This window comes from Alosa pseudoharengus, unplaced genomic scaffold (genome assembly GCF_046254945.1).
Source record: "Alosa pseudoharengus isolate Yale_2024_CS ecotype anadromous, Long Island Sound unplaced genomic scaffold, YU_APseudo_1.1 YU_APseudo_1.1_scf_6, whole genome shotgun sequence".
NCBI lineage: Eukaryota > Metazoa > Chordata > Actinopteri > Clupeiformes > Clupeidae > Alosa > Alosa pseudoharengus.
In genome coordinates this window covers 34678241-34690872 of record NW_027468848.1, presented here as the reverse complement: position 1 = coordinate 34690872, position 12632 = coordinate 34678241, and the positions used below count along the sequence as shown (strand labels likewise).

General features: G+C 45.7%; 1 protein-coding gene across 8 annotated transcripts in view; it reads left to right on the top strand.

The window, feature by feature from the left end:
* Nucleotides 1-603: 603 nt before the first annotated feature.
* aak1a (AP2 associated kinase 1a) overlaps nucleotides 604-12632 on the top strand; it is a 43399-nt gene continuing 31370 nt past the window's right edge. For all 8 annotated transcript variants that reach the window (XM_076271113.1, XM_076271112.1, XM_076271110.1 and 5 more), the window contains exon 1: nucleotides 604-1795. In XM_076271113.1, the coding sequence (XP_076127228.1) occupies nucleotides 1636-1795 (160 nt within the window). In that variant the 5' untranslated portion in view covers nucleotides 604-1635. The remainder of the gene's footprint in view (nucleotides 1796-12632) is intronic.

Genomic DNA, 12632 nt, shown 5'->3' with positions numbered 1-12632 from the left:
TCCAATCTGGTATAGGCGGTTTGTCGGTGGCTCTTCCAATTCCATTGTCATTAAGTATTTAGATTTAAATATTGTCAGTATGTATATTTGAACTGAGTAAACAGGCGTTGTTATCAAAATATTGAATATGGCAAGAAAATGCACTGTTCATTCGCAGTGAAACAGCGTCGCCTAGTGGAGAAAGTCATAGGTCTGACATGGGTTTATTTGTTTATTTGTTGACCATTTACAACGTCCTTGATAGGCCACGAACATGTGTTTAGATGGTAAGCAAAAAACTAACATTTTCAATGGTCGGATTCTGAAAGTGTTCTTCTAAAAGCTTGGTTGACACAATAAGCAAAGTAATGTCATAGCTTACCTTGATGGTTTAATATTTGTGTTGTAACTTACATACGTTTCATGTGCTTGTGTAGATTGTAGTCCTATATATTTAATTATCGGCAATTTTATATTTCTGTAAGCTAATTCAGTATTAGCAGAGAATGTCTAATAAGACGTAGACGGGCTCTGGTATTGGGCACGTTTTCACCTGTTGGGCACTGGTATTTGTAGTTCTACGTCTACCGGAACTAGAATCATAGCGTTTCGTCATTGGAATGACGTAATTCAGATTAGAGTAGCTATTTATTTTTATTAGCTCCTTGGCTAACTAGCTAGTTACAGTGTACCTCCTGTGGTCCCTCCAGCCGTCCTCCATCGTAAGGAGAATTAAGTGATTCATCTTGCACATCCTTGTACATCTCGTGTGTGGGCTACTTTGTTGCATTTCCTGGTGTCGAGGATCATATCATAACCCAGCTGTGCTGTTCTGGGGAAAGCAGGGAAGCCAATGAATTGGAAAGACAACGGACACGACTATTGCATTCAAACACTGTCGGCGAAACGAAACGGGCAGAGTTGAAGATCCTGGAAGTCCCAGTTCAGGATCCGATTTACTGGAAGGATGAGGAAATGTCATGGGTGACAGTCTACATGGATTACGCGTGTTCTTGTTAAAAGCAACACTCCAACAAGCAGCGGGCTTGCTAGCTGACCAGATGCCAAGCGAGGGCTGGTTAGCTACGTTATATAGCAAGCTACGTTAATTGGAATTGGATTTTCACCTGGGTCATCTAACTAACCAGTATTTTACAAGTGTATTCAGTAATGTTTCACTGAAAAAACATTTATGTGTTTTGAGTAAGGTTTAGTTTTCTGTGGCATAACGGAGAAGCTACGAGGACGACTCAGCTGATTATTGACTGCTGTATTGTGGTGTTTTTGCTGATAAATGGATTTAATGTAATTGCACAAACGACTGCTGGATTTGTATTTTTTTTTTGTATCGTGTTCAAAGTATCAAAGGCGAATATAGAAGGCTACACTGTCGAATTCAAAGAATCGAACATTTACCTGAAACAGCAGTGCTATTTTGCTGTCAAATTCTGAAACTGCATTGCTGATAGCTGGCTTTTTTGACATCAACGTGCAATACAAAAATAGACAATGTGTGATTAGCTCTTCATATCTCTTAAAGCAGCTCGTGCGCTGTCGGTTCTTTCTTTGCACCTCAGGAACTGGCAACAGTAGCTTTACAGCCCATCATCCTTATTACATAATCGACTCCAAGTTTACAGCATCTCAACTGGGAAAATGAAGAAGTTTTTTGATTCACGGAGGGAATTGGTCAGCTCCGGGCCAGGATCGGGCGCAGGTGGGGGTGGCACTGGATCCAGCAGTGGTGGTAGCTACATTGGACGGGTTTTCACCATAGGACGCTACCAGGTGACCGTGGAGGAGACAGTTGCCGAGGGTAAGAGACAGCCTAATGCCCGACCATAACACACGTTGCGCACACTGACAGTAAGGGGATTGTATACTGGAGAGCTGATTATCTTTGGACCTTCCGCCATTACCTGTCACTCAATCCAATGTTACTGTGGCTAACTAAAACACAATGCGTTTAAAAAGGAACCGTGCAATGATCTCTTTGTGTAAGTTAGGCTACTTTTTTTGGAAAATGCTTGGAGTTACGGTGCATACAGTTCCCAGCCCAAGCAATGATTTGTGATAAAGCACATTGTAAGACAGGTGCACAATGCAACACATCCTCATGGCCTTTAGGAAGCATATCAAGTTCCCCATGTCAGACTCATTACTGGACTGTGAATGGTGGTTTGCACTGTGAGAAAGCAATGGTATGTCTTTAGGCATTTGGGTTGTCTGTCAATGATGCCCCAAGTTTGACTCTTTGAGGGGAAAACCCATAATGGGAGATATTTGAAGCACTCGACTCTGTCATCTAGTCAGGGCCTGTCCACAGGGCTCCAGTCATTCCCATGCTCGCCCGGGAGATTGCTATTCATCTTCACATGCAGATTGAGTGTTCTTTGGCCTACAGACCTTCAGGCTTTTATGTGAATGTCACAGGATATAGGTGCATACCAACCACACCTCTCAGATTGTTTTCTGTTGGTGGGGGTGGGGGGGGGGGGGTGTTGGGGTCAGATTCAGTGGTCTGACTTGTGTGGTACGCTCAAGGCAGTGAATCTCATCTTGGTCCCATTTCTGAAGTCATCGCCATGCAATCCAGATTAGACAGCTTCACCTCCCTGTATCTGTCAAGCTTTTGGTATAAGGCCTCTTATGTGCAGCAGAGGTCCAGGAGCTTTAGAGCTTTTAGACGCTCTTCGACTTATGGTGTGAATGGTGTGTCATTCGCTGATGGAGGCTAGAGGGTTATAATGAAGATAATTTCGGGGTGGAATCCCCCCCCCCCCACCCCCTGTAGTTTTAGTCGTAAAAACAGCCAACTAAAGCAGGCGCTCGGAGATCAGATGATTGCTCATTTGTCAGCTCATGCCCACCATATCCTGAAAGTGGTTAGTCATAGTCGAGTAGCCATGCTGTGGCTGACTTGTTTATGGATTAATTAACAGATGCCCATGCTGAAACGAGTCTTCTTAGTGCCATGGCTGACCTTGGTTGTCAGCAGTGTCTTGCGTTTACCTTCTCTCTGTGACGCCTGAAGGTGTTGGTGTTCGGTAGGGAGCGAGGTGGAGTTTTAGTCATGTTTGTGATGAATGGCACAGCGTCCTTTCATAGTTTCAGCTCAATGGCTTCTGTAGGCAACGCATTATGTGGTGCCTTCTCTAGTTAATAGAATGACATGGAAAAAAGGGCCTTTGAAGGACAAGTAATGAATAACTGTTACAAAGTACTGACCTTTCCCACAAATACTTGTGTTAGTACTAATAATACAAGGATTTCTACAGATACTTGATGATGCTAAGATGCTAAGGTTATCTTTGTTTGCTACAGCTGTTGTTGTTGTTGTTTTGGTGGTGCTGTCTGATGCTGAATCATCCATGCGACAGGGTGACCGGTAATGAGGCAGACTTCAGTAACTCACCCTGCTCTCTTCTTTCTCTCTCTCTCTCTCCCTCTCTCTGTCTGTCTGTCTGCCTGTCTCTCTTTCTCTCTCTCTCTCTCTCTCTCTCTTTCATACACACACACTTACACACATACGGTTATGCTTTATCTCTTTCACTCTATCGTTCTCTTTCTCCTTCCATCCCTTTATCTCTTTCACTCTATCGTTCTCTTTCTCCTTCCATCCCTGTCTTTATCACAATGAAGTCTTTGCTGAGTCACACAGCAGTGAGTGGAGCAGGAGGGAGAGGAATGAGATGATGAGGGAAGATAGCATAACAGACTCTCTCAGGCAGTCCTCCAGACTCCTCAAGTGGAGGGAGTGCAGGGCCCTGTGTAGTTCAGATGAACCCCTTCTCAGGTCAGGACTGAGTCCTACTGGATTTATGAGTGAGTGGGGATATTTATATAGCTGGATCTTAGAAGTGAAAAACGGAGGAGTCGTGTGGAATCCACAATTCTAATCCAATACACTTCTTTTTTTTTGGTCAAAATCAGGTCATTGCTCCGCACAGTCCTCTATAGCAGTCTGTTCAGTGTATGAAGCTCCAAAACAAACTGTTATTCATACACATTCCTGGTGCTGTAAGGGGCAAAACATACAGTAGTTGCAAGACATAGTTACTCGGACCAAGCGTTGGCCAATCCCAGCTGCCGCTTCGGGAGCATCGAAGGTACTAGGGAAATCACTTTATTGGTTGGTGAGCTCAAATGTCAACAACTTCTCACCAGAGTCAAGGACTGAGCCTTTAATGACCACAGTAAGAGATGTCAGCTCTAGTCACGTATAGTCCATTGAACACTTACTACTGGCTGGATGAGTGGGATGCCCTCTCTGAAATGAGCTGAACAAATAGAGAATGTCCACCTCCTGCACTTGTGTTGTGAGGCATCTGTGCTGTTGCTTGAGGGGTTTGGGAGGGGCACATGCACACATGACTCAGCAAAGGAGTGTCTCTATTGTGTCATGGAATGTGTTTGTTTCGTCATTTTGGAAAGGTTTTCACATACGCTCTCTCTCTCTCTCTCTCGCTCTCTCACTCACTCACTCACTCACACACACACACACACACACACACACACACACACACACACACACACACACACACACACAGACACACACACACACACACACAGACACACAGACAGACACACACTGGGAGAGAGTGTCTGTATGTGTCTGCGCCATGTAACTGAACTCTGTTAGGCAGACAGTGCATTCTTTTGACACAGTGATATGCAGAGTGTGACATGTGGGAATGCAGTTGACTGCAGTACCATAAGGCAAGCCACCACCAGAAACAACAGCAGCAGCTGCAGATGGCCCATGGCGTCAGAACAGCGATTTGCCTTACCATCTAAATGTCTTCTCCACTTATGTGATAGATGTGAAGATTTGATTTATTTATTTCTTTTTAAACGAGCTGCGCAGTCATCTGTCCTCCAGCACAGAGAAGTCCCATCTCCTCCTGTCCTTGCAGCGTTCACTGCTCGTGATCCGCTTCTTTACAGACTCTATTTGCTGAGCTCTTATGGTGATGGCTGTGTCATCCTTATTCAAGCCCAGCAGCTCTGGATTCTGTGTTTTAGTAGCATAGGCATATTCTTTATGTATGTACTTGTCCTGTTGTCCAGGAAATACTACTCCATCACTGTGCCAGGTTCACTTCAAAACAGTACAAGCAGAAATGGGCATTTTCACTCCATAATATTAACCCTGCTCGAGTGTCACCATGCTTTCCTTCCTCCAAGTCTCATTATTCCCTTCCCCATTGGGCTTTGGAGGGCTGCGTTGTGCAAAAATGCGAGTGTCATATCCTCTGGCCGCTCTGTCCACCATCTGTGGTCACTCACTGTGCACTCGCCCTCCTGCATCTCCTGCTTGCTCTATGGCTCCTGTCCTTGTAAGGCTGCTGTCCTTGGGACCCCCCCCCCCCCCCCCCAATCATCATCCATATGGTAGGAATGCTCCCTGTACAGCATTTGCTTTGCATTCCTACATACACCACCCCACTCCCCCTGATACTCTGCAGCTTGGCCCTCCATGTCACTCTGCTGACCCTGAGCTCTCTGGTTGAGGCTAATCGTTTTATTAAATGAAGAGTTGGCCTTTAACTCTCTGTCTCTTTCACTTTCTCTCACTCACTCTCCCTCCTCTCTCGGTTTCTCTCGCTCTCTCTCTCTGTTTGTATATAATATTCTGTCCGATTGTGGCTTTGCTATGGCTGGATGCATGGCCTGGCCATGTGGCCGTCCAGAGTGAAGAGGAACGTGCGCGTACGTCTCTCCTCCCCAACCGTCCACCAGGCACGGGGGGCCCCTGGCGTGTGAATAATGGATGGGCCGCGAGTGATTTATTCATCAGGAGCTGGCCTGGGCTCCATCTGCTAGCTAGCCCACACACACACACACACACACACACACACACACAGGCTGCCTACTCCATCCAGCGAAAGGAAGACCTCCTGCTGCTGGGTGGGCAGACACCCCACCCACCCCCACGAGTATAAGGTGGTAGTGGGTTCAGTGGAGGGTGGTAGGGGGTGGTTTTTGGGGTGGGGTAAGGTGTGGTTGGTGCTTCCTGGATAAGGATGATGATGTGTTACTACGCATGCATTTGCTGGGCTCCTGCTATGCTATTGCTAAACACGCATGGTGGGTCGGGTCACATCAGGGTTTTTTGTACATAGAAACTAGGCTAGATGCAGTCTCCAGTGGTGGTCTGCCTCCATGTAGGTGAGAGTTTACAAGGTCAAACGGATGTCTTGTAGGTTCCTGAAGGCACTGAGTAGACACTGCGTGGGTGAGGTTCTGTAAAGGGCAGCCAGCACTCTCAGCACCTGTTAGACATTTCTAGGGCTGATTATGTATGAGTGTCTCGTAAAGAGAGAGAGAGAGACATGAGAGAGAGGGAGAGTGAAGGAGAGAGAGAGAGAGAGAGAGAGAGAGAGAGTGTGAGAGAGTGTGGGAGAGAGTGAATGGGAGAGCTGTCTCTATAGGTCTAACCTTTCTCCCGGCTGCTCAGATCACCCATAATTACTCCTTCACCAGGTTGTCCTCTCACTTCCTCTGCTGGGAAGAGACTTTGCACTGGTGTCTTGGCGAGGACCATGGCCCCGTCCATTATCTGCTCAGGGCAGCTCACCTCATCACATTTGAACTGATCCTGTTTTCATACGCCACATAACTGATCCCCTGATTCCAGCCTCCAGATAGAGCAGTGCTTATGCTTGTTCTATGGAAGTACTGTGGGCTTTATTTTTAGGTTCGAAAAGATGCACCTTCATTCTTCAAACTGTCAAATTTATTGAATGCATTTTTGAGCATTTACACAAGTGTAGTGCTGCCGCGATTAGTCGACTTAGTCGACCTAATCGACCATGAAAATTAGTCGACGGCAATTTTTTTAGTCGAAGAGTCGTTTTACTATTGACCGCCTATTTATTTTTGGTCTCACACGGCTGTAATGTTATATTAACTCTATGTTATTAACTCTTGAAAAGTACAATGACTGTCTTTGGATGTTAAACAGGCTACTAAGACTTTGGCATGTTTTAAACCCCACTATGCACGCAAGTGTTAACGCCAGCAGCAAAGCTGCGTGCCTGCCTGCTTTCAGCGAAATTAATTATTAGGCAGAGCTAAGTGGGGGGAGCTAAGCTAGGTTACGCTAGTCCAGACTCTGACTAATATAGTAGCCTATTGTGGAAATTGAAATAAATGAAGTGAAGTGTCTCACGTTGACAACGCAACGGCGTGTCATTACTGTAATTCATTCATACAAAAAAACGTTAAACCGAACATGCCGCCGCCCGTGATATCAACAATCAAGGTGCGCGTCATTTCCCATGGTCAATAAGTCACGACGCATATTTTTTTAGCGTTCAAGCCAACTGATAAAGTGAAGTAACCTATGTGGTAAGACGCGCAAAGTGCCTGTAGCCTACTTGTTTTGAACATGCTGATGTTAGGCTCATTAGGCTCAAACTATGGGCCGCGCGGACCAGCACCGGTCGTAACGTGGACATTGCTGGTCCGGAGCCGCGGAGTGAAATTATTCCCGGGGCTTCGTCTGATAATTTGCTGCGCAATTGATCAAGGAACCGCGGACCGACAGAAAAAGAAAACAAACTTTTCTGCAATCAGTATGAATTACTTGCTAATTTGGTGTCATCAAACATAGAGGCATACAATTAAATGGTGGTATGAGCATTCATTCAATGCGCGAGAGAAACTGAAACCACTTGATAACGTTGGTAGCAAATCTCCAATTCAACCTATTGGAAAGCTATTTAATTATGAAACTACATTTAATAGAACAATGTGGATTTATGCAACTTCCATAAAAACAGAGCACAGACTATAATACACTATCTAGAGTATTGTATAGTCAAATTTGAATAACGTAGCCAAAAGCTTGTGGCATAATTAAATATGTAAATATTCTTTCCATTTGCCTACCAGTATATGATGCTTGCATGAGGGAAACATCCCAAAACGATGACACCCATATAATTGCTGTTGTATTTATCATGCAACCATGCAAAAGCAATGGAACTATTCTAATTATATTTTACATTAGTAAAGCAGTCCTCTGATGTGCATGTTTTCAAACTTTTTGTGAACAATGTTAGCACTTTAAACACTGGCTGCTTTGAAGTGCATGTATAACAATATAGCATAACAATAATAATTGTGATGTGATATAATGATAATTTGATGGGGGGTGGATTCATGTAAGTGGGCCCTATGATTTTAGAGCATTTTAAATGGGTGTTTTTTTTTTAATGCATAATGTTTTTGAACAGTTTACTTACAGTAATACAGCTTCTAACAAAAGTAGGGTGATATATATTTTACGTTTTCCCTTTAGTTGAGTTCAAAATAAAATGTACACAACAAAATAACAAACACTTGATTTAAAAAAAAATTGTCGTTTAGATTAGTCGACTAATCGAAAAATTAGTCGAAAGATTAGTCGTTAGAAAATTAGTCGTTAGTGGCAGCACTACACAAGTGTGAACAGTTGCTATCAGGATGCACCCAGAAATATGAGCGAACTAACTGAGGGAACAGCAAGCTATTAGTCTGCTCCACTCTGCCTTAGGAGGTGCCTGTTGATCTGTTACCTCTGAACTATTTCACCTCTTATGTTTGCTTTTACTGCCTTTTATCAAAGGCATCCGACTGTGCATTTCCCATCTAAGCCTCTCTTAAGTCTTCTCATTGGCTCATTACCTTTCAGTTCAGTTCAATTCACAATTCAATTCAACACTTTATTGGCATGGAAAATGTAAATGACAATGTTGCCAAAGCACAGAACGTAGAAACATCAATATCAGACTTTCTCCAGCTTATTCAGTCTGTTAAAGGCGAACTATGCAGTTTTTTTTATCTTAATATGCAGGGTTTTTGTTAGCTTAATTTACCTTAACTTAACATCTTCGGAGTCATTGGAATGGTTATATGACTTTTCGGGTTGAATGGTGGCCGTCTCTTTTCCCCCTAGTGCCTGTGAGCGGGAAAAAACACACTTGCAACTGTGGGCCGGCGGGCCGACGGCCTCAGTGTCAGGAAGTATAACGAGTGAAATAAATTGCTTTACTGCATTTAATTAAATACACATACACGCCAGGCACCGGCTAGAACAAGGTAGCGATGGAGTTTCTCAGACATTCGTCATGACAGAGCCAGCGAAAAGAATCAAAAACTGAGAAAACAGCAAAGAAATTGCCAATACTGCATAGTTTCTCTTTAATTATGCTAGGGGTTTCAGAAACATATGCTCAAATGAATTTCTTATTTCTCATGGCAATTGCATGTCTTGTCATGACCTCTTGTCTTGAGTTTGTCACTATTGGGTCTGTACTCTGTCTGTTGCAACCTTCTGCCAAGCCGAATTTAATCATGACTTTGCAAATCAGACCATGTGGAAACCAAGTGTGTGTTTGGGGTGTGCCAGAGTTGCTCTGGTCTTGGCTGCAGTCGACAGCAATGTAAACACAGCTACTGGGACCTCAGCTGACTCCTGGTCTTGGCCACCCAGCTGGCTCAGGGGTGTGTGTGTGTGTGTGTGTGTGTGTGTGTGTGTGTGTGTGTGTGTGTGTGTGTGTGTGTGTGTGTGTGTGTGTGTGTGTGTGTGTGTGTGTGTGTGTGTGTGTGTGTGTGTGTGTGTGTGTGTGTGTGTGTGTGTGTGTGTGTGTGTGTGTGTGTGTGTGTGTGTGTGTGTGTGTGTGTGTGTGTGTGTGTGTGTGTGTGTGTGTGTGTGTGTGTGTGTGTGTGTGTGTGTGTGTGTGTGTGTGTGTGTGTGTGTGTGTGTGTGTGTGGCTCAAGTTGTGATGTGAGCACACCACTCAACTCGCCTGGTCTATTGTTACCTGCTGTAATGCTACACTGCTGTTTTTCCCCAGTAGCTGAGGGGGCCGTGTCCTGCTGAAGCAGGGACCATGACAAGAACATTCAGCTTCTTACACACACACTCACACACACTCAAGCACACATACTTACACCCGCACACCCACACAGAGCAAAAACTCCATCACCTATTGAGGTGTGTGGCCCAAGCCAAGGACACCCGCTGTGGGGGCAAAATCGGATTCTCTCGTCTCGGCTCTTCCTCTTTGAAAGCTGGAAACCGACCGTCAGGAGAACACAAATAAAGCCCATACACCTACATACACCTTTAATGCCCAATCAACGCTGACGCATCGACCACACTTTAGAAGCAATCACACAGTACGTTCAGTGCAGCTGAGCGCACGCTTACACCACCCAGTCCTTCTGAAGGTCATCTGCTGGGGGAGGGGGGGGGGGTATAGTCCAAGACTCCGCTTGCCTTTATTATCTTATCTGTCTCTTCCCCATACATTCAGGCTGATGTAAACCGGCTTAGACAGGGTTGGGGACGAGGGTGTGTTGAGCGTTCAAACGAAGCCCTGGGGTGTGCATGGGTGTGTGTGTGTGTGTGTATGTATGTATGTGTGTGTGTCTGTGTGTGTGTGTCTGTGTGTGTTTGAGTGTATGAGTGTGTGCTGCATTGTAAACAAGATAGTGGTGCCATGTGTATTTATAGTGCAGTGTTATGTAACCGGCCCTTCTTCCCCGGGAAGACGAATACTTCATCCGCCATACCGCACTCTTCACCTGGCTGGCTGGACTTATGTCTGCCTTGTCTGCAGTGTCGCGCGGCACTTAAGCAGTTTTGCAAATCTCTTTCATTTCGCGCAAGCGCTGTTGGATTATGGGATCAAGATGGCAGAAGCTCGGCAGGATGTGTCCCATGTTCACTTAGGGAAGGGACCACACACATTTACTGTGTGTGTGTGTGTGTGTGTGTGTGTGTGTGTGTGTGTGTGTGTGTGTGTGTGTGTGTGTGTGTGTGTGTGTGTTGTGAACGTGGGTTAAGCTTTTGCCTTACAGTCTGACTCAGCTAAGCTGCGGGCAGTGTTGTAAAGACGGTGTCCATCAGACAGCATTCCTCCCCTCCCCTTCTCTCCCCTCTCCTCTCCCCTCCCCTTCCCTCCGTGTCCTCTCCTCTCCTCTCCTCTCCTCTCCTCTCCCCCCCCCCCCCCCGTGTCCTCCACAAAGAGCAGTGCATGCCTCTCTCCGCAGGTGTTCTGTGCTGTGTCCGTGTGTGTTTAACTGTGTGTGTGGGCACAACTGTCTGCGTGTGTTTCTCACACACACACACACGCACACACTGTGTGTCTTTTGGTTGCTCTGTGTGTTTGTCTCGTCTCTTGTTTCGCCATCACATCCTCCGGCCCGTGTTCAGCAGCGGCTCTGACAGCGAGCGGGGCTTCTCTGAAGAGCTCAGGGACGCCTGTCGGAGACGCGCTGAACTCCGAGCACTAGTGACTCATTCATCGCCGCGCTGCATGCTGGGAGAACAGCAGCCTGCCTTTTTCACACACCTCACCTAGCCTCAGGAGTGTTCTGGTTTCCTTTTTTTTTTGCCTCCACGATGGGTGTCCTTGGCTTGGGCCACCCACCTCGATAGGTGCAGAGTTTTCTTCGCTGTGTGTGTGTGTGTCTTTGTTAAAAGGGGTAGCAATCTATCTAAAGGGGAAGGGCAGCGTTTGTGTGTGTGTGTGTGTGTGTGTGTGTGTGTGTGTGTGTGTGTGTGTGTGTGTGTGTGTGTGTGTGTGTGTGTGTGTGTGTGTGTGTGTGTGTGTGTGTGTGTGTGTGTGTGTGTGTGTGTGTGTGTGTGTGTGTGTGTGTGTGTGTGTGTGTGTGTGTGTGTGTGTGTGTGTGTGTGTGTGTGTGTGTGTGTGTGTGTGTGTGTGTGTGTGTGTGTGTGTGTGTGTGTGTGTGTGAGACGGGGCAGTCCAGATAAAAGATAATAATGGAGTGTGAAAGAGAAAGAAGGATCATGAGGAAATAGGAGCAAATACCCAGATAACAGAGGCGTGTGTGCACACATTGTGTTTAGGCTAATAATTGGTTTGAGGAGCCTTAAATGACTGCTTAGGTGTCCTGTGCTCCTGTGATATAACAATTGTGTCTTTGTTAAAAGGTGTAGCAATCTATCTAAAGGGGAAGGGCAGCGTGTGTGTGTGTGTGTGTGTGTGTGTGTGTGTGTGTGTGTGTGTGTATGTGTTATCTACGATTCTGTTTCAACCTCCCTGCATATCCCAGAATAGCTTGGCCTGCAGCACTGCAGAGCTCCTCAGAACGTCTTTCTTTTTCTTTCTTTCTCTCTCTCTCTTTCTCTCTCTCTCTCTTTCTCTCTCTCTCTCTGTCTCTCTCTCTCTCTGTCTCTCTCTCTCTCTGTCTCTCTCTCTCTCTGTCTCTCTCGATGAATGAGACCCACACTGAATCCTCCCGAGACGTCCACAGTGCTGCAGTGTGTGTTTACATCCACTACGTCCGCTCCGTCTACATGTTTCACAGCCCAGCGTCCACACATCCGCATCTGTCCAGAACGACAGTGACTGGACTGTGCGCTACTGAGAGTATGAGCAGTCTTACTGCTCCCTTCTGAAGGCAGCTGTGTTGCTCACTGCTTTTAGCGAACTGTCTAAATGTAAATTAAATCAAGTAAATTAAGGCTGTTTGTTTTTTAATTATTTTTCATTTTCTTATGTGTCGTATATATGCTCTTATGGGTTTTGTAGTGTGAGTGTGAGTGTATGTGAGAGTGTGTGTGTGTGTGTGAGAGAGAGAGTCAGTCATGGGGCTTAAAACTGCTAAAGCTTGCAGCTCTGCAGGACCCTTTT